The sequence below is a fragment of the Sarcophilus harrisii genome, chromosome 2 (genome assembly GCF_902635505.1).
Source record: "Sarcophilus harrisii chromosome 2, mSarHar1.11, whole genome shotgun sequence".
Classification (NCBI taxonomy): Eukaryota; Metazoa; Chordata; class Mammalia; order Dasyuromorphia; family Dasyuridae; genus Sarcophilus; species Sarcophilus harrisii.
This window is the reverse complement of record NC_045427.1, coordinates 314,788,682-314,814,321: the sequence shown is the minus strand read 5'-3', so window position 1 is coordinate 314,814,321 and position 25,640 is coordinate 314,788,682. Positions and strand designations below refer to the sequence as shown.

At 33.4% G+C, this 25,640-nt stretch overlaps 1 protein-coding gene across 2 annotated transcripts in view; it reads left to right on the top strand.

The window, feature by feature from the left end:
• The window catches only part of ARMH4 (armadillo like helical domain containing 4), a 128,845-nt gene that overhangs the window by 36,428 nt on the left and 66,777 nt on the right, over nucleotides 1–25,640 (top strand). For both annotated transcript variants that reach the window (XM_031952640.1, XM_031952641.1), the window contains one exon: nucleotides 5,875–6,132. In XM_031952640.1, coding sequence (XP_031808500.1) covers nucleotides 5,875–6,132 — 258 coding nt within the window. The remainder of the gene's footprint in view (nucleotides 1–5,874; nucleotides 6,133–25,640) is intronic.

Below are 25,640 nucleotides of genomic sequence, written 5' to 3'. Positions count from 1 at the left end.
TACATGTCTCTGTACCATCTTTTGGGTCTTGTTGCATGTTGGCTATTTGAAATAAAAGAGACACTTTCCTAGATCACATAGATTAAATATTATTAGTTTTATTATTTATTTTAAAAATATCCTTTAAAAATTTTGGTTCTCAGATTCTCTCTCCCCCTTTTAACTTTCCCCCACACATTGGAAAAGAAAACAATATGATATCAGTTTTATGTATGAAATCAGGCAAAACATTTTCATATTAACTATATTAAAAAAAAAGAAATACAAAAAACCTCCGGAGTAAGAAAATTACACTTCAATTTGTACTCAGAACTCATCAGTTCTCTCTCTGGAGGTGGGCAGCATTTTTTCATCATGAGTCCTTTGGAATTGTCTTGGATCAGTATATTGAATACAGTAGCCAAGTTTTTCCACTGTTGATCATCATTATTATCATGCACAGTGATCACTTGGCTATTCTCATTTTACTTTGCATCAATACATGCAGATTTTGCTGTTTTTTTCTGAAATCATGCCACTCATCATTTTTTTATAGCACAGTAGTACTCCATAACAATCATGTTGCAACTTGTTTAACTATTCCCAGTTAATGAGCATCCTATCAATTTTCAGTTCTTTACCACTACAGAAAGAGCTGCTATACATATTTTTGCATATAGAGGTCCTTTTCTTTTCCTTCAATCAATATGGAGCATAAACTTAGTAATGGTTTTGTTGGATCAAAGAGTATGCCCAGTTATAAAACTTTTTGGGCATAGTTCCAGATTGTTTTCCAGAATTCTTGCACCAGTTCACTACTCCACCAACAATTCATTAATATATCTATTTTCCCTCATTCCTTCCAGCATTAGTCATTTCTGATAGTTATTTTTTTATTATAGTTTTTATTTACAAGATACATGCATGGGTAATTTTTCAGCATTGACATTTGAAAAACCTTTTGCTCCAATTTTTCCCTCCTTCCCCCCCACCTCCTTCCCCAGATGGCAAGTAGACCAATACATGTTAAATATGTTAAAGTATATGTTAAATACAATATATTGTATACATGTCCATACAGTTATTTTGTTGCACAAGAAGAATCGGACTTTGAAATGGTGTATCATTAACCTTTGAAGGAAATAAAAAATTTAGGTGGACAAAAAGAGAGGGACTGGGAATTCTGTGTAGTGGTTCACACTCATTTCCCAGAGTTCTTTCGCTGGGTGTAGCTGGTTCAATTCATTACTGCTCTATTGGAACTAATTTGGTTCATATCATTGTTGAAGAGGGCCACATCCATCCATTTATGATAGTTGTGAGGTAGTGCTTCCGAATTGTTTTAATATACTTTTCTTTAATAGTAATTTAGAGTACTTTTTCATATGATTGTAGATAATTTTGATTTTTTTTCCCCTGAAAACTTCCTGGTCTTATACTTTGACCATTTATCAATTAGGAAATGGCTCTTATTATATATATATATTATATTATTGATTCAGTTCCCTATATATTTGAGAGATGTAGCCATTATCAAAGAAACTTGCTGTAAAACTTTTTGATTTTACTTCATTGTCTATGGTATCTTTCAGAAAAATGTAATTTCCCCTATTATCTCTTTCAATTAAGTTTATTTTTGTTTTTGCTTTTTCTGGGATCATGATTGCCAAACTTTCCCTCTTCACTTCAGCTGAAATATAATAGACTCACATTCATAGTCATTGCATATTAACTGTGTATTTCCATCCATTCCATTTTCCTTTTTATTCTTCTTTGTCTCTTTTTATCCTGTTCTTTTTCAAAAGTCTGTCTTCTGATTGCTGCCTGCCCACAATCCATCCTCCCCCTTATCCATATCTCTTGTCCCTGTATCTTCTTCTTTTCTTATTGCATAAGATAGATTTCTATGCCCAAATGAATGTGTTTATATATTCGTTCCTGTTTGAACCAGTTCCAATGAGAGTGAGGTTCAGATATGTTGTGCTATCCATCCTCAATTCCCCTTCATTATAAAAACTCTTCCTACTGTCCCTTGTTTGTGTGAGAAAAATTTCTCCACTTTACGTTTCTCTTCCTCCCTTCTCCCAGTACATCCATCTTTCTCATTCATATATCCATATCTATATATCTATATCTCATATACTGAAGAACATCCCAACATAATGAACCATGCCCTCTGAATTTGCAGACAACTCCAACTTTTCCATCCTGATAATGATAAAATTCTTAGGAATTTTTTATGCTTACCTTTTTATGTATCTCTTGAGTCTTATTTTGAATGTCACATTTTCTATTAAGCTCTGGTATTTTCATCAGAAATGCTTGGAGGCTCTCTATTTCATTAAATGCCTCTTCTCACTCTTCATTTAACTTTGTTAAGAACCTTGCTGAAGAATCCATGAACTTGATAGTGATAGATTTTAATCAGTGGTTGGCAGGGTGCCACCTAAAGTTGCTAGTCTTTATACAGTATCATTTGTGGAGGATTTAAAAAAATCTTTCTCAACAAATTCTCAGGCTCCAGCTAGAGAGTATCATTCAGCTCTTGAATAGGGGAAAAATATGTACCTATTAGTGGCAGCATCTGCAGCAGGGTTCATTCAACCTAACCCAAAGGGACACCATTCAGGCTCTGTCACAGGTCTGCCACAAATATTGTTCAACCTCCCAAAATGACAGTGACTTCAGTGCTCTAAACCTAGGATAGGAGTTTAGTGGCATTGCAAATACTCCCCAGAAATAGTATTTGGGTCACAACTGGGATTTATAGATGATATGTACCCTGCCATGAAGGGCAGTGCTAAAGCCCCAGAACTGGGGGAAACACTTGACTCTAGAAGAGGGGTATAGGGCATAGAGCAGCATTTGATCCCAGGTTGATGGTTAGTAAAAAGGAACAACAGACAAAGTTCAATGGGCAACTGATTGAATATGTTAAATGAGGAAGAATGGAGGATACTTTAGAATTGTGAACTTGGGTGACTAGAAGAATGATGGTATCTTGTTTTCATAAATAGTATTTATTTTTTTCCATTTATATATAAAATAGTTCAACATTCATTTTCTTTTTCTTTTTTATTAAAGCTTTTTATTTACAAAACATAAGCATGGGTAATTTTTTCAACATTAACCCATGCAAAATCTTTTGTACCAAATTTTCCCTTCCTTCCCCCCACCCCCTCTCTTAGCTGGCAGATAGATAGTCCAATACATATTAAATATGTTAAAATACATGTTAAATCCAATATACATATTTATACAGTTATCTTGCTGCACAAGAAAAATCAGATCAAGAAGAAAGAAAAAGAAAAACTGAGAAAGAAAACAAAATGCAAGCAAATAACAACAGATAGAGTGAGAATGCTAAGCTGTGGTCTATACTCTCTGTTCCCATGGTTCTCTCTCTGGGTGTAGATGGCTCTCTTCATCACTGAACAAATGGAACTGGTTTGAATCATCTCATTGTTGAAGAGAACCATGTCCATCAGAATTGATTGCCATATAGTCTTGTTGTTGCCATGTATAATAATCTCCTGGTTCTGCTTATTTCACTTAGCATCAGTTCATGTAGGTCTCTCTAAGCCTCTCTGAAATCATCCTGCTGGTCATTTCTTACAGAACAGTAATATTACATATACCATATTTTATTCATTCATATACCATAATTTATTCAGTCATTCTCCAATTGATACAAAAAGGGCTGCCACAAACATTTTGTCCATGTGGTCCCTTTCCCTCCTTTAAGATCTCTTTGGAATATAAGCCCAGTAGAAGCACTGCTGGATTAAAGGGTATGCAGTTTGATAACTTTTTGAACATAATTCCAAATTGCTTTTCAGAATGATTGGATCTGTTCAGTTCCACCAATAATGTATCAATGTCCCAGTTTTTCCACATCTCCTCCAACATTTGTCATTATCTTTTCCTGTCATATTAGCCAATTTGACAGGTATGTAGTGGTATCTCAATTGTCTTTCTCTAATCGAGTAGTGATTTGGAGCACCTTTTCATGTGATTACAAATAGTTTCAATTTCTTCCTCTGAAAATTGTCTGTTCATAAGGACAATTGGAGAATGGCTTGAACTATTATAAATTTGAGTCAATTCTCTATATATTTTAGAAATGAAGTCTTTATCAGAACCTTTGGATGTAAAAATTCAACATTCATTTAAATATTTTTTTAAATAAATTTTTTATAAAAAATTTTAAATTTTAATTTCTTTTTAATTAAATAAAATTTTAAGTTTCAAATTTCTCTCCCTTTCTCCCTCCTTGTCATTCCCCTCCCAGAATTGGCAAGCAATCTGATGTAGGTTGTATACATGTACATTCATGTTTAATATATTTCGCATTAGTCATGTTGTGAAAGAAGACAGAACAAAAGAGAAAAACCATAAAAAATCACAAAAAAGTGAAAAAATTATGCTGTGATTTGCATTCTAATTCCATGTTTTTCTTTGAATGTGGATAGCATTTTCCATTATGAGCCTTTTGGAATTGTCTTGTATCATTGCATTGCTGAGAAGAGCTAAATCTGTCACAGTTGATCATTGCATAATGTTGCTGTTACTGTGTACAATGTTCTCCTGGTTCTGCTCATTTTACTCAGCATCAGTTCAAATAAGTCTTCAAATTTTTCTGAAATCAATCTGCTTATCATTCCTTATATAATCACATATATCATTGTAAAATATAGCATATCTTACAATAGTATTGCATTGCATACATATACCATAATGCCCCAATTAATGGGCATTCCTTCAATTTATATTTCTTTGACACCTCAAAAAGAGATTCTGCACATATTTTTGTCCTTTTTCCTTTTTTATGAGATGATGGCATCTTCTAAGAAGAAATTGTGAAGTTCAGAAGAAGAGCTTTGGGAGAAAGATAATGAACTTTTTTTTGGACATATTAAGTGTGAGATACTCATAGATCATCCTGTTGTAAATGTCTAATGGGTAATTGGTGATGTATGATTGAAGCTTAGAAAGAGACCAGGCTGATTACATATATCACTCAGTCAATAAACATTTGTTAAGTATCTAGTATGTTTCAGACACTATGCTAAACACTAGACTTCCAGATAGAAGTCTGGAAGTCATTTGTCTAGAGATAATAATGGGATGCTTAGGAACTGATGAAGTCATCCAGAAAGAGTGTAGACAAAGAATAAAAGACTCTATACAGAATCTTGGGATACACTCATAGTTAGGGCTTACGATAGGAATGATTGTCCAAAAAAGGAAGTATCAATATCATCGATTATATACAATCTATGTTTTGTTACTGTTTAATTTTTAAAAATTCAATATGCATAGCATCCTTTTGGTTTTTTTGCTCTGTTTCACTTCATATGACAGAAAACCCTATTATTTTTATTTTTGAACCATAGTTAAAAACACCTCACACTTATGCTTTTCTTCCCACAATTCTGTGAATAGTGACAGTATTACAGTTCCCATTTTATAGATAAAGAAACTGACATTCAGAGAAAACTTATCCAGGAATACACAGATAATAAATGTCAAGTCTTCTGACTCTAGTGCAAGTGCTTTTTCCACTGACTATAACATACTGCTTTTTGTCAAGAACTCTTAAAAAGTTATTTAATTATTCTTCAGATTACACTGGGCACTTATTTTCTTAGTTCTTTCATTGTGATAATGAGAATTTATGTGATAATCTTTCCTAACAAAACCATAATGTGAAAGGATTAAAGTGTAAGATATTTGGTGGATGCTAATTCTTCCTTTTCTTCAATACCACATAATCTGGTTTAAACCATGGATAATCTTTAAAAAAGATGATATACCATTATTTTATAGTAACTGGACAATGATAAAACATTTGTATTACTTAACAATCTTATGTTTTGATTTCTTCCTTTCTAGAGGGAGAGGAAGATGAGGATGAAGAAGTGGAAGAGGAAGAGGAGGAAGAAGAAGAAGAAGAAGAAGATGAAGAGGAAGATAAAGATGAAGACTCTTTAGATGAAAGCATGGAAGGTGACACTGATCTGCCTGGGTTTACTCTCCCTGGAATTACTTCTCAGGAACCCAGACTAGACAGGGGAAACTTGGAACCATTGGAAGGAGCATCATATCAGGTTCCAGATACTATTGAGTGGGAACAACAGAATCAAGGCCTTGGTAAGAATAATATAATCTTCTTCTTCTTTTTCTTCTTTTTTTGTTTTTACTGAGTTAATTGGGGTTAAGTGACTTGCCCAAGGTCACATAGCTAGAAAGTGTTAACTCAGGTTGTCCAGACTTCAGAGCTGGTGCTCTATCCACTGTGCCACCTAGCTGCCCCAAAAATAACTTCTAAATCTTTTCTGTTGAAATAACTTTCCTCCTTTTTATATCAATCACAAATGAAAATGAAAATATTTTGATATTATGTTGCTGAACTGGATTGATCAATAAATTAATAAATCAAAAAAAAATTATCAATAAATAACAGCACATTTGGGAAGGTTTAATAATTGCTTTCATTACTCGTGTTTTTGTGATATGGATTAATTTGACATTGTTTTTCTTATCCTATGAATTGTTCACTTATTATCTGAAAGCCATAAAGGATTCCATTCATCCTTTCTACATAGAAGGGTTTCAGGAGAAACGAACTTTTTGAAAGGGGAAAAGAAAATGATTTCTTAATTAATTGGTAGCTATTATAATTCACTGGTATTTATTTTCACTAACAAAATTCTGTACAACCAAAGTGAAGGAACTAACTTTATGTTAATGATAAATAATTTCATTGGTGTGGGTGTGATTTTGATTGATTCAGATTACAGGTCCTCCGTTGCTTAATGGAGAGCTAATGTTCTTTCCAAATTTTATTCCTATTTATTAGGGTGGTTTTGTGGCTGGACAGCCTTATAACATGCATGTTTTCTGCTACACCTTTATTTTCAATAAGAGTGTCAGATTGACAACAAAGAAGAAATAATGAACAAATTAATTTCTCCTAGAGAAATTTCTGTCTAGAAAAATGACAAACAGAAACTAGGGAAGTTGTACATATTAGAATTACCAAAGAATATTGAAGAGTAAATGAGTCCTGCCCTTTAGCTGGCTGAGGTATATCACAACTTAAACCAGGAGAGAAAGAATGATCTCAATCAGAAAAAGGTCATTTTTGGCAATCTCTAGAATTGCAAGCCTTATAGGTTAAGGGGCATGATGGGACTGGTTTTCCATATATGTCTGAGACTCTGAGGGTTCCAGTCTAACCTTCAAAAGTTTACATCTCATCTCTTCTGCTCTCTTTCAACTGTACACAGTTGAAGTAGGCTATTCTTTTCTTGTGAAGTATCATGGTTCAGCATTCTTTCAGTCATTCAGAAGTCACGCATTTCTCTGTTCATGCAGCACACAATTCTCAGAGCTGTGCTTTGCTAAAATTGCTCTGGATTTGGGTGGAATAAGGGTTATTTAAGGTTTCCTGAAAAACAAAACAAAACAAAACAAAACAAAACTATCACTTGTGCTCAATCTTCTGAAGATCAGCCTCCTACTTCAGCTCTCTTATTCTTTGGATGAGAGACAAACAGTATGGCCCATAAATCTTGCTAGCTTGTGAGGATCTGTAAGATCTTTGCTGGTTTTGTTTTTGAAAATCCAGGGGGACCTCTGAACTCAAATGAAGCATGGCAGTAGCACTTTAGTGAAGGGTTTTGTATAAGGGAAGGATTAGGAAATAATTGATAAAGTTCAGATAGCAAATCTGAGGCTAACCATGCAGGCACAAAATTAAGTATTTTACTCTAACTCACAAGTCCATCTACCTGTCTTTATGAAATAATAATGAGAATAACAGCAATAATTGCTAGCATTTATTTAACACTTTTAGGTTTGAAAAAATTATGTTCATTAATACTGTGAGATTGGTATCACCGTTATCATTTTTCCTGTTTAGAGATGAGGAAACAGGCTCAGAAAGGTTAAATGATTTGTCTACGAACACATTTAGTAAACACTAGAGGTGATATTTGAATCCAGACCTTTCTTGAATCGATTAATCAATTGTCTAACATTTTTATGTGACATTCTGTGTTATGCAATGGGGATATGAATAAAGAGCAACAAAATTCCTGCTCTCTAGAAACATATAGTCTAATAGGGAATACAACCTTAAACAATGATGTACAAGCAAGATATAGAAAGGATAAATTAAGTGTCAAAGGAATGGAGTAACATTAAGGAAGATTGGGAAAGGCTTCTTTTTTATTTTCATAAAATTTTTATTTTATTTCTTTTTCTTCTTTTTTTATTATAACTTTTTATTTACAAGATATATGCATGGGTAATATTTCAGCATTGACAATTGCAAAATCTTTTGTTCCATTTTTTTCCCCTCCTTCCCCTAACCCCCTCCCCCAGATGGCAGGTAGACCAATACATGTTAAATATGTTAAAATATATGTTAAATATAATATATATATATACACATGTCCATACAGTTATTTTGCTGCATAAGAAAAATTGGAATTTGAAATAATGTATACTTAACCTGTGAAGGAAATAAAAAAATGCAGGCAGACAAAAATAGAGGGATTGGAAATGCTATTTAGTGACTCACACTCTTTCCCAGAGTTCTTTAGCTGGGTGCAGCTGGTTCTATTCATCATTGAACAAATAGAACTGATTTGGTACATCTCATTGTTGAAGAGGGCCACGTCCATCAGAATTGATCATCATATCATATTGTTATTGAAGTGTATAATGATCTTCTGGTTCTGCTAATTTCGTTCAGCATCAGTTCATGCAAGTCTCTCCAGGTCTTTCTGAAATCATCCTGCTGGTTGTTTCTTACAGAACAATAATATTCCATAACATTCATATACCACAATTTGTTCAGCCATTCTCCAATTAATGGGCATCTACTCAGTTTCCAGTTTATAGCCACTATTAAAAGGGCTGTCACAGACATTCTTGCACATGCATCTCCCTTTCCCTTCTTTAAAATCTCTTTGGGCTATAGGCCCAGTAGTAACACTGCTGGATCAAAAGGTATGCACAGTTTGATAACTTTTTGAGCATAGTTCCAAATCGCTCTCAGAATGGTTGGATGTATTCACAATTCCACCAATAATGTATCAATATGGGAAAGGCTTCTTGCAGAAGGTATAACTTTACCTGAAGAAAACCAAAGAAACTTGGAGTGGAAAAGAAGAGGGAAAAAAATCACTGGTATGTGGGACTTCAATTATAAGTCTTTGGAATAAAAGTCCTATAATCGTTTCTGCTCTGTATTTGAAAACCAAAACCAAACCAAAACTATTGCTTCTAGATTTAATTATGTCACTCTGGCAAATCTCAGAATTAAAACTGAAAAAATTTTGAGCTTGAATCCTGGAGCCATCAAATATTCCGTTTGCTTGTCAGCAAAGCACTCAGATCTTTCTAGGCATAATATAGAAAATATCACAATTTTGAATGTTTACTTCTTCAGAATAAATTAACATTTAAAATAGTAAATTAAAAATAAGAATATCATATGTGGTAGCATCTCAATTACCTGACATTGTCAGTGAATATAATGTTTCATATAATTGGATTGACCTATACTCCTAAAGAAGTAAAAGATAAAAGAAAGATTCCATAAATATAAAATATTCATAATGGTACTTTTAAAAAATAAAATAAAAATAGAAGGAATACTTATTGATCAGAGAATGATTAGTCAAAAGTATATGAATTTAAAGGAATATTATTTATATCAAGAAATGATGGATCTGAGTAATAATCTGAAAAAGATCTCAAGTACCATGCTAAAGAGTTTCTGTTTTATTTTAGAGACAATAGAATTTTTTTTTTTTGAGTAAGAGAGTAACACGATCTGACTTTTGTTCTGAGAAGGTTGTTTTGGGATTTGAGAGATCACATGGAAGTAATATAGATAAGTTTTGGTAACATTAAATGTTAGGGTTGGAGAAGAGAGAAGAGAAAAGATGATTTTGAGTCTTTAAGTTGCATAAAGAGGAAAGTTGGGAGTGGAGCCAGTTTTTTGGGGAATATAGATGTCCAGAAGTTAGGTGAAAAGTCAGAATTAGAATTCAGAGGAAAGGAATGGGACTGGAGACAGAGATTTGTGTTATCTGTATAAAGGGATAACCGAGAAAATTACCAAGGAAAAGACGTTAAATACCTGAGAAGATTAGCAAGACAGGGAACATTACTGGAAAAACAAAACAAAACAAAATGAAAAATAAAATGCTAGGATATAGTGCCAAGCATCAAGATCGGGATTTAGGTGAGGGAAACAAGAAAGAAATTCAATCTCCAAGACTAGGTGACAGAATGTTAATGTTGGGGGACAATATCTGACATATTGGATAAGCATGAGTCTAAATTTGGGTTTTCCGTTCTGGGGAAGAAAATTTTCCTTACAAAACATTATTCTCTTTTTGATTTTGTTTCTCATGTGCATATGCATGATAAGCTTTGAAACATATATTTTTTATAGTGAATAGGACTATGGGAAAATTTTCAGAAAGCCAGGGGATTAAAGGGATTGGAAAGATTGAGAACCCCCTGGACTAATTTCTAGAACTATCATACAAAGACATAGTAGAATCAGTGGTGAGATTGATCTTTGATTCCAAGCTGATTGAATTGTGGCTCTGGGTAATCAAATTGACCATAAGCACATGATGGAGTAAAAACTATAGAGGAGGATAAAGTGGTTTTACTTGGAAGTGAAGAAATTAGACCAATCATAGATTCAATACTTCCCAGTGATGATTTTCTCTCTTGGCCATCCTATATTTGGCAGGGACCTTTGACTGATTTCTTCCTTGGCTAGACCATTGCAGAGCAGTGTGAGTGGACTTAGTGGCCGTTAAGAAATAGTACTGCTATTTCATTTTTGCCACTCATGCCACATCATGGGTTCTTCACCTCCCTCTGTTTCTACATTTTATCACTTTCTATTTTGCTATCTTAACATGAAGAAGGCTGAAGAAAGAGCAATCAGGGTCTTGTGTCAGTGTCTCCATACTACCTCTAGGATCTAAATTAAAATCATTTGTTTGGTTTTTTAAAGCTCCCTATAACTTAGTTCCTTTCCACCCTTCTAGTCTTTTTATACCTTACTCTCTTCCACTGGCTCTTGGCTATTTTCTACACATGATATTCTTCTGACTCTGGGCATTTCCCTTGCCTAGAATTCTGCCTCTTTATCTCTGTCCCCTGCCTTCTCTGGCTCCTTTAGGTTTCACTTAAAATCCCACCTTTTGCAAGAAGACTTTCTTGGTCCTCCTTAATCTTGGTGCCTTCCCTTTGAGATTAGCTCAAATTTAGCCCATCTTTACCTTGTTTGCATGTAATTGTGTACATGTTGTGTTCCACATTAGACCTTGAGCTCCTTGAAAGAAATAACTTTTTCTTTTCTTTGTATGCTGAGTACATAACACAGTGTCTAGTTCATAATAATGCTAAATAAATGCTTGCTAACTCGACTCATGAATCCCTTTGTCAATTTAATGAAGCCTAAGAATCTTTTCTCAGAATTATATTTTTAAATGCATAAAATACATAGTATTAGAAACCAATGCTATCTTAAGATATGGTAATCAAAATTCTAAAAAATCTTGGATGTCAGGAACCTTTAATTTAAATAATTCTTTGTCACTTATGACTTTTCACTATTTTAGACTAGTATTTGTTGATATCATTTACTCTTTGTGACTCCATTTGGTGGTAGTTGTTCTTGGCAAGAGATTGGAATGGTTTGCCATTTCTTTTTCCAGCTCATTTTACAGATGAGAAAACCAAGACAAACAGGATTAAATGACTTGCCTAGAGTCACACTAGTAAGTGTCTGAGGATGGATTTCAACTCAACTTCTTTACTAAGTTTTTCCACTATACTCTTTAATAGTGTTGTATAGAGGAATGAACAAAGGGGTCTGTAGCCTACTTGATTAATGATCATGTAGCTTCAATCTGAAGACCTTCAGTGATGGTGAACTCATTACCTCCTAAAGAAGTCAATTTTGGGGTAACTCTAATTATGAGAAAGCTTTTCCCTGTGTTGAGTTGTAAGTTGTCTCTCTGAAGCTTCTGCCCACTGTTTCTAGTTCTGTGAGAACTAGACAGTCAGAACTAATCAGCTATCTCTTCTACAGGATAATTCTTTAAATATTTGCAAGGCAACCTTGTCTCCATCCCTGCCTTTTTTTTTCCCTTGTTGCTATCTATCCCTAGGTTGATCAAACCGATTGAAAGATGTCATGATTTTCTCACCATGGTCTCACCACCATGGTCACTCTCCTTTAGGTTGTTCCAGTTTGTTGATCTTATATAAAATACATTGCCCAGAAATGATTGCTGGATGTGGTTTGACCAGGAAAGAGTGGCATAGGATTCTTATTTCTCTTACTTGGTCATTATATTTCTTCTAATGCCACTTAAGATCATGTTAGCTTTTTTTGGCTTCTGCATCATGCTCTGATGCTTATTAAATTTGTAATCCAATAAAACCCAGATCTTTTTTTTTCACATGAACTGATTTCTAGCTACTCTGCCATTCTCTCATTGTAAATTATTTTGAATAGAGGAGCTTGACTTGGAATTTAAAAGGGATAAATGTAATCTTCTTAGCTTTAGCCCAGTGTTCCAGTTAAGATCTTTTTGTGTCTCAATTCTTTCTATCCAGGGCTAGTTATCACTTCTAGCTTTGTGTCATCTGAAAATTTAATAAGTATACTGTTTCTTTTCCCTCAAGTATTTGATGAAAATGTTGAATAGAACCAGGTCAAATGCCCCCCATAAGCTTCCACATGTTTATGCTAGTAAAGAAGGTAATATATTTCATAGAATGATTCCATAGACAAATTTACTCATTTTTATAGATATTTAATCAACAAAGGACATCAGTCTGTATTTACTGAGAACCTTTAAAATAATTTCAGGAAATTTCAGATTTTTAAGACTTGAGACTCATTTTCTTGAATTTAAATCTGGCCTCAGACACTTTTACTAGCTGTGTGACCCTGAGAAAGTTACTTAATCCTATTTACCTTGGTTTCCTCATCTGTAAAATGATCTGGAGAAGGGAGGTGGCAAACTACTTTAGTCTTTTTTCCAAGAAAACCTTGAATAAAAAAGAGCTGGACATGATTGAAATGACTGAACTACAAGAAAACCTAGAAGAGAATTTAAAATGGGATATTGCTGACAGTTCCCAAGGCAATTGTGATTTACTTCTTATGTCTAAGTCCTTGTACAAGGTTTAAATCTTTGGAATGACAGAATTTGAATTTTCCATCTAACTCTTCTTGAGAGAGAAGAGTAACTATTTGTAACTTGGTTTAATGTCCAAAGTAACATGACATAAAGTAAACTGCAGAAGATGGAAACCAGGGAGTCACCATCACAAATGTGTAATTAGGTATTGGACTTCCAAACTCCTACTAGTTAGGAAACAGACGGATGGTTTATGTTCTCTTGTGTATTCATGGATAAACATGACCATTCATTGTCAACTAGGTCTTACGCTCAATATTAACCTCCAGCATTGGAGGACACTGAAGAGATGCAAAGACAATTTAATTATTCAGTTTTTCCTTCTCTTTCTATTTAATCAGAGCCAAACTTACACAAAACTGAAGTAGGCAAAATTTTATTCTCAATGACTTCCTATGTGTCTTTTATCTTTCTACCATTTCTTTCTTTCTTTTTCTTTCTTTCTTTCTTTCTTTTTCTTTCTTTCTTTCTTTCTTTCTTTCTTTCTTTCTTTCTTTCTTTCTTTCTTTCTTTTTCTCTTTCTTTTTTCTTTCTTTCAAAAATATCTCCTCTATCCACACCCTTTTTATTTTTAAAAGAAATTCTATCATTTTTAGGTGCTTACTCTTTTCTGACTGTGTCTTCCAAGACATTCATTGCTTTAGTATCATACTCTGATTGCCCTGAGACTCTCCCAACACCCCTATTATGGTATACTAAAGGTGCTCTAAAATACAAAATTATCTCTTTCCTCTCCAATCTGGTTCACTCAACTAAATTTAGCTTGATATTTATAGGAGGAAGGTTTCTAATTTTAAAAGTTCATTATAATTTATGAGTAACTAATAGCCTGAATCCTCCTTGAAGTGTTTCCTTTAAGAGTGATCTTTTAACCCAAAGATTTGATAGATTAATTGAAAGAATGAAAAAAGTATTTGTTAAGTGCTTTCTATATTCCAGGAATATTGCCAAGGGTATAAATGTAAAAAAGAAAACTCTCTAGGAGCTTGCCTTCTAAAATAGAGAATACAACACATGTAAATGTTGATGAAGAAAAGGTGATTTGATCTGGGATGGTGAAAAGAGCCATAAGGCAATTGATTTATGAGTTTTTTCCCCCAGGAATGGAAGAACTGGTTCATTATTACTACTCCAAGATTTGATTACTTACCCAAGAACATTAAGAAAGAGAAGATTGTTCCCATATGGTTTAAAGTTCTCTTTATCTTAGGCCCAATGAAACCAGTCATACTGACCTCTGTGCTAGTTCTTCCCTTGTCTCATCCTTTTATGGCTAGACTGAATCAGCATCTACTGCTTTTTGTTGAAGTGAGTGGTATAGGGAGGGTTTTGCACACAGATCTTGGGGATCTTGGGATCACCAAAGCATAACATTGCAAACTCTCCCTACCATTTTACCAAGTGCTTGGGCAGAATTCGTCTGTTGCTTATTTGAGATGGGGAACAGAGGCGGATAGGGCAGGCATGGAATGCTGACAAAATACATATAGCTGGAGAGGAATTCACTGTAAGTCCCAAACAAAGTCTTGGGTCAATTTGTTCTGGTTTGTGTATCCCTGATGGAAATTTGGAGGTCGATGGGGGAGAGGCTTTGAGAGAACATTCAAAAAATTGGTGAATTATTGGATTAGTTCATAAGAATTTTACTTTGATGGGTTCTCTCTTTTTTGTCCTGTTGACTCAGCTGTAATTATTCTATATCTGGTAAATAATTCTTCTTTGGGCTTTTTTTTTAGTACACATGAGAAAAAAAACCTAGTTTATCACCTTGTTGTTGTGTTATACTATTTCTTATGTGGAAGCAATATGGTGTATTGGAGGAAGTGCTAGATTTGGAGTAAGAAAAAGTGGGCTGAAATCTTATACTGAGTTATTCTGTGTGAACCCATATAAAATGAGAGGGTTGTATGAAATGATTTCTAAGGACCCTTCCAGCTTAAGATCCTGAGCTTCTTACTATTTAGCTTGCTTGGTTCAGTTTCATCTGTACCCCCAAGTGTCAAAAACAACAATTCTTCTTCATTGAGATCTTTATTCAAAGCAGTGTGTTGAGACTGTTTGTACAGAATTGTACAGAAATTCCCAATAGGATGGTAATAGCAACAACATCATTATATTTACTTAGAGCCTGTCAAATTTTAAGAAAAGCCTGCCTAGAAGAGCAGTATTGTCAGTAGGAGAACTTTCTTTTGAAAAAGTCCATACATCTTTTTGTTTTGAGATTAAATACTTGGAAAAGGGAGAACAGTAGGATGGAATTGACAGCAATAAAATGATTTTTAAGCTCACAACAGCACATAGTGATTGTGCAAATTCAGGATGGGGTGGGGAAGAAAAAAATAAAAAAGTACATGATAACTTTATTATATATTTAAAGGAATAGCAAGTCATATATAATAGATCTGCAGTTTCATGTACAATCATCTCTTTTTTCCTATTCCATAGTGTTATGGAAATGCTTATTTGATTTAAGTTTAGAATAAAATAAATTTAAAAAAGAAATAATCAACAAAATGGTCTTAAGAGCAAGAGCTCTGAATGTGTATGGTGACTTTTGACTTGATTTTGATCTAATGATTAGTGACCCTTCTCAAAGGATCTGCAATAGAAGGGATGTTCTGGTACAATGTAAAGAATATTAGTTCTGTAGCCATGGGATTTGGGTTCAAAATTTTTTGCTCTTTTGCTATGTGAGATGTTAAAAAGGTTATTTAACGTTTCTTTACTTTCTTCAACTTTATAACAAGGAGGTTGAAAAAGATACTCTCGAAGGTTCCTTCTATCTCTTAATCTATGATTTTATGATCATTGATCTCTAATTGTCAAGTAACCTCCATATTCTGTTTTTGCTCCCCCCTTTTTAAGTATGAGGAAAAATTTTAGTGATAAGTTTTATTCAGGGTGAGTGGTCCTTAAAAAGATCTTGGAACCTTGGGAAAAGAAAATTGAATTTCTTTATTGCTAAAAGGTATCAAAATTGGGCAGGGATCCTTTTTCTGCTTTTTCCTTTTCCTGCTCACACTTTTGAAATAATTAAAACTTGTATTTGCTCCCTTCCTAAAAGGGAGATTAACATAGAAGTGGGCCTCTCTCTTATAGGTCAGGTACAAATGTGGAACTGTAATAAAAATTATAGAAGAAACACAAGAGTTACATTTCTTTTAAGTCTTCTAGGCTATAAATATCAAAACTTTAGAGCATCTAAGAGGGCTCTAAGGAGAGAAATTGTGGTCTGGGGTTGTCTCAAAAGACTGGAAATCTCTTCTTTGCTTACATTTTCTTTCCTATAAAATGGAGATAATTAATTTAATATTTTTATTTTCCCCAATTACATGTAAAACATTTTTTAATATTTATTTTTTAAAACTTTGAGTTCCAGATTTTCTCCCTTTCTTCCTACTCTACCCCATTAAGAAGGTATATGTGAAGTTATATAAAATATTTTCATAAAAGAAATGTTGTGAAAGATATAGAAGTCCCCCCACCCAAAAGAAAATAATTTCAACAAAACTAAAGTAAAAGAAAAGTATGATTCATTCTGCATTCAAACACAACCAGTTCTTTTTCTGTGTATAGATAGCATTTTTATCATAAATCCCTTCAGAGTGGTTGTGAATCACTATAATGCTGAATAGCAAAGTCATAAAATGAAGATAATTTAAAAAAACCTGGCCTTACATGTTATTTCTAGAAAAAGAGGATCCTAACTATAAATAACTTTTCAAAACAGCATTAAATGGCAACAGTGGTATCAATAAAGATGGGGTAACCAAGCCCCATAGATAATATTGAAAAGAAGCATCATGATAGATTTGGGAACAGCACTGGGTATGAAATAAGAAGATTTGAATTCATAGAATCATCAATTTATTATTGAATGTGACTTTAGAAGTAATGAGCTCAACTCTTCATTTTACAAGATGAGGAAACTGGGACTCAAAGAGATGAGGTGATTTTTTCCAGGGTCAAATATTTTGTTGTTATTGTTCAGTTGTACTTGACTCTTTCTTTGCCTTCGCTCTATTTACTGAATTGTATCTAACTCACGATTTGATCCGAGGTCCAGTGTCTACTCATTGGTTCAAATATCACCTCTGTTGCTTGTAGTCTATTTATCTTTGGGCAAGTCATTTACCTCCCCTGTATCTCAGTTTTATCATCAATAAAACAAGTATTTGGACTTGATGTTCTCTGTCCCATCTCTAGGTCATTGATTGTAAAGGTCTTTTTTCCAGGATGCATGATGAGGAATATGATTTTTTTTTTTTTACAGATTACGCCAGGATTTCTTTATTTGCATTTTAACCTTTATTATTATTATTATAGCCTTTTATTTGCAAAACATATGCATGGATAATTTTTCAACATTGACCCTTGCAAACCTTCTGTTCCAACTTTTCCCCTCCTTCCTCCTGCCTCCTCCTCTAGATGGCAGGTAGTCCAATACATCTTAAATATGTTAAAGTATATGTATGCATATTTATACAGTTATCTTGCTATACAAGAAAAATCGGATCTAGAAAGAAAGAAAAAAAATCTGAGAAGGAAAACAAGAATGTAAGCAAACAATAACAGAAAGATTGGAAATGCTATGTTGTGGTTCACACTCATTTCCCATAGTTCTCTCTCTGATTTTCTTCATTACTGAAAATTGGAACTGGTTTGAATCATCTCATTATTGAAGAGAGCCACGTCCATCAGAGTTGATCATTGTATAATCTTGTTATTGCCGTGTATAATGATCTCCTGGTTCTGCTTATTTCACTTAGCATCCATTCATGTAAGTTTCTCCAAACCTCTCTGAAATCATCCTGCTGGTCGTTTCTTACAGAACAATAATATGAGGAATATAATTCTTAAAAAGAAATCTAGAAATTGAAAAGATGAAATCTAGGGATTTTGTTTGTGTATGATATCATTTTAATTTTTGTTTTGACATAGAGTGGAGAAAAATTTGATGGAGGTTCTATCTTTCATTGGGAAGGAAGCCTATTAGATTGCATATAGCTTGTATTTGAGCAGGTTGTTCTTTCTTATTAATAACAGTAGGTGTCGCTGCAGCCAACTAAAATGTCTAGGAATGTTGGACCAAAATGATTCTGTTCTAAGAAGCCCTAGAGTTTTGATTCCCTCATCCAAGTCTCTTTTAAAAATAATAAAAAAAAATTGAATTAATACTTCTTTCAGAAAACATTATTTTCTTCAAGTGTTTTGTTCAAAAGTTATGTTGATGGGCTATGAAAATAAGAGGCATAAAGAATTAAACTGAGGTAACCAAGATTATGAAAGTGATAAATGTCTCACAGTATTTAAAATGCCATTAGATTTATATAGTGTTGTGAATTTCTCTCTGTCTCTGTCTCTCTCTGTCCTATGAAGAGTAATTTTTAAATTTTTAAAATTTATTTTAATAGTAGTTTATTTTTCCAGACATATGCAAAGATAGCTTTCAACATTCACCCTCACAAAATCTTGTGTTACAAATTTTTTCCCTCTCCCCATTTTCCCCCTTTCCTAGACAGTAAGCAATCTAATATTGGTTAACATGTGTGATTCTTCTAATCATATTTCCATATTCATCATGCTGTACAAGAAAAATCAGATCAAAAAGGGGAAAAACATAAGAAAAACTAAACAACAACAAAAAGTGAAAATGGTATGCTTCAATCCACATTCAATCTCCATAGTTCTCTCCCTGGATATGATTGGTACCCTCCATCACAAGTCTATTGGAATTGTCCTAAATCACCTCATTGTTGAAAAGAGTCAAGTCCACACAGTTGGTCATCATACAGTCTTGCTGTTATTGTGTACAATGTCCTCTTGGTTCTGCTCACTTCACTCAGCACCAGTTGGTGCAAGTATTTCTAAGCTTCTCCAAAAACTAACCCATTCATCATTTCTTGCAGAACAATAATATTCCACTGTTTTCACAAACATAACCCATTCAGCCATTCCTCAGCTGATGAGGATCCACTCAACCTCCAGTTTCCTCCCACCACAAAAAAGGCTGTTACAAACATCTCTGCTCATATGGGTCCTTTTCTCCCCTTTACCATCTCCTAGGGACATAGACCCAGCAGAGACATTGTTGGATTGAAGGCCATGTATAACCTGAACAGCCCCTGGGCAGAGTTCCAAATTATCTTCTAGAATGGTTGGATTATCTCGCAACTCTACCAATGATGTACCAGTGTCCCAGTTCTATCATTATGTTTTTTCCATCCTTGCCAATCTGAGAGATGTGAAGTTGTATCTCAGAATTGTTCCAGTCTGCATTTCTCTAGTCAATAGTGATCTAGAGCACTCCTTCATATGATTAGAAATGGCTTCAATTTCCTCATCTGAAAATTGTCCACTCATATTTCCTGACCATTTGTCAATTGGGAAATGGCCTGCATTCTCATAAATTTGAATTAATTCTCTCTGTATTTTAGAAATGAAGCCCTTATCAGAAACACTGACTAAAATTTCCCCCCCAGTTTTCTGCTTCCTTTCCAACCTTAGCTTATTTCTAATCTAGCATTGATATTTTTGTGTACAAAAACTTCATAATTTAATGTAATCAATATATCTCTTTTTATCAGTGCTATTTTAAATGGGGATAATGTGCAACTTTTCTCTCTTTCAGTTTATTTAGAGCATTTGAAATGACTAAAAAGTAACCATATAGTTTGTGGTTGAATGCTCTTCGAGAGCTTGAAAATTCCTTAATTGATTTCCTCTTTCAGAAACTTTCATGGATACTAGTAGATATACAAAGGAGTGAATTGAATGTCATTACAATAAGATTAAAAAGCATACACTTTCTTTTTCCTATCCCTGCTCTCCATCACAGAAGTATTAAAATTAAATTAAAAAGTTCTAGTTATCTTCAGAGGATTAGAAAGTCAGACTGAAATTTAGCTCATCCATTGTAATAGAAATTGGCTGGCAAGAAAATACAGCCTCTTAAAAACTGGTTTTCAGAAATAATTAACAGACAGTACATAATATACTATATGTATATACATATATATGTGGAATATGAATGAATTCTCTTCAGTATTTGTTGTCTCCCAAGCGAATCATGCTTTAATATCAAAAATTAAATTATGAGACCAAAATGTTAATTTTTGGAAAGAATAAATTGAAACTGCAAAGTATTAGGGAGCTTTAAGAAAACTGTGGTCTCCACATAAAAACTTTCATTTCAAAGGCAGCAGACAATTTTTTTTGAAGAGGCAGCTTATATTTCTTTTAAGTTAAAAAATCGTGAAACATTTCTTTTTATATAATCTTCTGGTTTATAGTCATATTAAAATATCATGTTTATTTATGCCTAGTGTCAGCACATCCATTGTCTCCAAGCTAAATAAGATGGAAAAGATCTTTATGCCTTTTCTCAATATCATCTGAAATTTCCTTTTCTGTCTTCCCTATCCAGGTAATTCCATATATTCTATTTATTCATAAATTTTGAATTGGAAATAGTGTGATGTCATGGAAAAAACTTTGGACTCTGAAGTTAGGAGAGCTGGGTTTAAATTTTGCATAAGTAGTAATGTGGCCATGGGGAAGGTATCTAATTATTCAGTGCCTTAGCCTCCCAAAATATACACTATTAAAAAAATGAAGATGACACCAAACACTAGATCCTAAGTTTCTACACTTTTGTGAGGAATTATTTTTCATTTCTTAAAAGGCTTGGGACTAATGAATACTGAAAACAAAGTGTTTTAATCTTCCTATCTACTAGAAATTTTTAAAATTATGGAGACAGGTGGCCCAGAGATCTAACAAGATTTTAAGATCTAATAATACAAATAATAATAACAGCATTTATATAATGTTTTAAGGTTTATAAAACACTTTACAAGTTTTAACTCATTCATCTTAACTTCAGGTAAGTATTATAATTATTTTCATTTTTTTTGTTTCCACTTTAAAGATAGAAAGCTGAGTTTAGGAGCCAAATCTAGCATTCTCTTCATTGCAATTGAACCTGAACAACATTTTTTTTTTTTGAGGCAAATGGGGTTGACTGATTTGCTCAGGGTCACACAGCTAGTAAGTGTTTGAGGCTGAATTTGAACTCAGGCCTGTCTGACTCCACAGCCAGCACTGTATCCATTGTGACACCTTGATGCCCCTACATAATTTTTAAGGTTCCTTATAGCTCAAAAATTCAAAGTGAATAAATAGAGGAGTTGGAAAAAGAATATACTTACAATTTTGTGGGCTCCTGTCTTGGACACCAGATTAGTGTGCTTTATGTTTTTTGTTACTGTCTTTTTATTTATTTTTTTGTAACTTACAAGTGTGTTTCTGTCACACACACACACATTTACAAATAAAGGATATGTAATGTGGAAAACATTAATATCAGTGGAATGCCTTGATACTGAATACTCAATGAGGCAAAGATGATACCAAAGATGATGTAAGAAGATTACATCTAGACATACAATTTATATACTAAATATGCAAAATACTATTTCAAGGCTGCAACCTCTTCTTAGTACTGATTATTAAAGGTTGTTATTATGAGATTTCTCTGAATATTCATGACATCACTGATATATACTTAATCTTGTTCACTAAAGAATGATATCATTTTGAACCTTATTCTAATGGGAGGAGAGGAGGAGTAACCATAGCAGTGACCTGTTGTGATTTTGCTTTAGCTTGCTAAAACAATGCTTATAAGTTTTTCAGGTAGATTTTAAACTATCAAATGTGGTGAAAACAGAATGGACTAAATGGCATCACAATGAGTGGATGTTACTTAGAACAGGGTAGCATCTTGTATAAAGTTAAATTTGCAGGTGAGACACTTGACATTTTAAAAGAGACATGGGGAGGAAAGAATGTCAAGAGCATGAGCTTTTAAATGATAAAAACAGTTTTAGAGAGCTAGAATAGATTCTATGATAATGTATAAGGAAATTAATTAATCATTCTTGTGACTGATAAAAATAATATTGGAAATGTTCTTCAAATAGATAAGAAGATATGATAGTGTTGACTAAAGATATACTTAGATTTGTTTTGGGAAAACACTAGCCCTTGAATATGAGGAAAATTTACATGAAGATTGTACTATCCATTTCCAGGGATAAAATTGTTAGAAATTGACAGCATTTTTGAGGAAAAAATGAGAAAAATGATAGGTTTTTGAGGAAAACAGCAATTGGCAACTAAACATTGACTTTCTAGTATAACCTTGAAGCAAAGAGTCAAAGTTTCCCATGGAAAACTCTACTATCCTAAGAACCAAGAGAACCTAGGTTTGAAAATCACAAGTGAAATTATTTGTTTTGTTTATTTAATTTGTAAGAGTGGCATAGTTTGTGCAGAATTAGAGATCAGAACCTTGTTTTAGTCCTGACTCTGATGTTGAATTTCTGTGTAATCTTAGAAGAGTTTCTTCACCTCTCAGGACATCATTCTCCACATTGGTAGAATGGACTAGATCAAAAGTACCAAACATGTAGCCTACAATGCAGCCACAACAGTCCTTAGGGTAGCCTGAAACAAATTAAGATGTAATTATGATCTGGAGACCAAAGGGCTATAAAACTGCAAATCCATTAATCCAGCAATACCTCTGTATCCCAAAGAGATCATTAAAAGGGAAAAGGACAAACATACAAAAATATTTATAGTAGCTCTTTTTGTGGTGGCTAAGATTTGGAAATTGAGAGCATGCCCATCAATTGGGGAATGGTATATAAACAATAGTATATGATTGTGATGGAATATTACTGTGCTATAAGAAAAAACAAGCAGGATATCTTCAGAAAAACCTGGAAAGACTTACATGAACCAAAGTAAAATCAAGTGAGTGAAACCAGAAAAATGTACACAGTAATAGCAATATTGTAGGATGAATGTGAATGACTTAGCTATTCTCAGCAACACAGTAATCCAAGACAATTTCCAAAGGCCTCATGATGAAGCAAGCTGTCCACCTCCAGAGAAAGAATTGATATTATCTCAATACAGACAGAAACATGGTATTTTTCTCATTCTTTTCCTCCCTCCCTCCCTCCCTTTGTCCCTCCTTTCTCCTCTCTCCTTCCCTCCTTCCTTTCCCTCCTTCCTTCCTTTTCTTTCCTTCCACATTCCTTCTCTCCCTTCCTTCCTTCCCTTCCTCCTTCTCTCCCTCCCTTCCCTTCTTCCCTCTCCTTATTCCTTTCTTTTTTCATATAAAAACAATATTTACATCCATTTTTTAAAAAATTGTGAGTTAAAATTTCTCTTTTTCTCAGTCTTCTCCACTCATTGAGAAGACAAGTAATATGATAAACATCATACTCGTGCTGTCATGCTAAATATGTTTCCATATAAGTCATGTTATGAAAGGAAAGATCAAAAACACAAAACCAAAACAGCAACAACAAAAAATAAACCCTAAGAAAAATAAAAAAAAAAATCCATGCTTTGATATGCATTTAGACTCCATTTAGTTCCTTTTTTGGAGTAGGATAGGATTTTTCATGATAAATTCTTCAGAATTGTCTGTATTACTGAGAATAGTTGTCATTCACAGTCGATCATCATATAATAGTTCCAATTCTTTGTCACCACAAAAAGAGCTGTTACAAATACATTTGTGTATATAGATTTTTTCCCCTTGATCTTTTTGGGATGCATACCTAATAGTGGTATTGCTGGGTCAACAGTTTTATAGTTCTTTGGGCATAGTTTCAAATTGCTCTATAGAATGGTTGGATCAGTTCACAACTATGCCAACAGTATATTATTGTCCTAATTTTCCTATATTCCCCTCCAATATTTGTTATTTTTCTTTTCTGCCATATTGGCCAATCAGATAGGTGTAAAGTGATGCCTCAGAATTATTTTAAGTTGTACTTTTAAATCAATACTGATTTGTAGCATTTTTCATGTAAATATAGATAGCTTTGATTTTTTTGTTTGTTTGGAAACTGACTGTTCATATCATTTAAAAATTTATCTATTGGGGAATGATTTGTATTCTATTAAATTTGACTCCATTCTCTATATGTTTGAGAAATGAGGCCTTTATTGGAGAAATTGTATATGAATTCCCCAGTTTTCTTCTTTTCTTTTGATCTTGCTGTATTGGTTTTGTTCAAAACCTTTCAAATTTAATATCAAAATTATCCATTTTATATTTTGTAATGCTCTCAATTACTTATTTGATTACAATTCTTCCCTTCTTAACAAATATAATAGGTATATAATTCCATTTTCTCTAATTTCCTTATGGTTGTATGACCATTTTATGTCTAAATCATGTAATACACTGTGCTACCTACTTTTGTTTTATGGGTGAGTTCATCCCATTCATACTCAGTTATAATTACTGTGTATTTCCTTCCATTCTACTTTTTTCCCCTTTCCCTTTATCTTTCTCTCTCTTTCCTTTCATTCTATCCTTTGTCAAAATTTTTTTGTTTCTAGCCCTCACCTTTTCCATTTTATCCTTCCTTCTATCAATACCCCCATTCTCTTATCCTCTTCTCTTCTACTTCCCTTATAGTAAATGGATTTCTGTATTCACCTGAGTGCATGTGTTATTTCCTCCATGAGACAATTCTGATGAGAATCAGATTCATTCATTGCCTGTCACTCTTCCATCTTCCCTTCCACTGTAAAAGCTTTTTCATGTTTCTTTTATATGAGATAATTTACCTCATTCTATCTCTTTATTCCTTATTTTCCCATTATATCCCTTTTTCTCCCACCTTAATTTTTTTGGATACCATCCCATCATAGTCAACTACCATTCATTTTCTGTTTATATTCCTTTTGACTTCCCTAATAATGATAAAGTTCTTAAGAGTTATAAATATCATTGTCCTTTGTAGGAATATAAACAGTTTAACTATATTGAGTCCATTATGATTTCTCTTTCCTGTTTACTGTTTTTATATTTCTTTTGAGTTTTGTATTTGAAAGTCAGATTTTCTATTTAGCACTATTTTCCCTTATTTTCTCTATTTCATTAGATGTCCATTTTTTCCTCTTGAAGGATCATACTTAGCTTTCTGATTAGATGATTCTTGGTTGTAATTCTAGCTCCTTTGTCCTCTAGAATATCATATTGTAAATCCTCTAATGCTTTAATGTAGAAGCTACTAAATCTTGTGTGACCCCAACTTTGCTGATGGATATTTGAATTGTTTTTGTCCGCTTGCAATATTTTATTCTTGACCTAGGAGTTCTGGTACTTGGCTTTAATATTCCTGGGAGTTTTCATTTATATATCACTTTCAGGAGATGATCAGTGCATTCTTTCAATTTTTATTTTACCCTCTGGTTTTAGGATATCAGGATAGTTTTCCTTGATAATTTCTTGAGATGATATTTAGGCCTTTTTTTTTTTGATCATAGTTTTCAGATATTCCAACAATTCTTACATTAGTTCTCCTC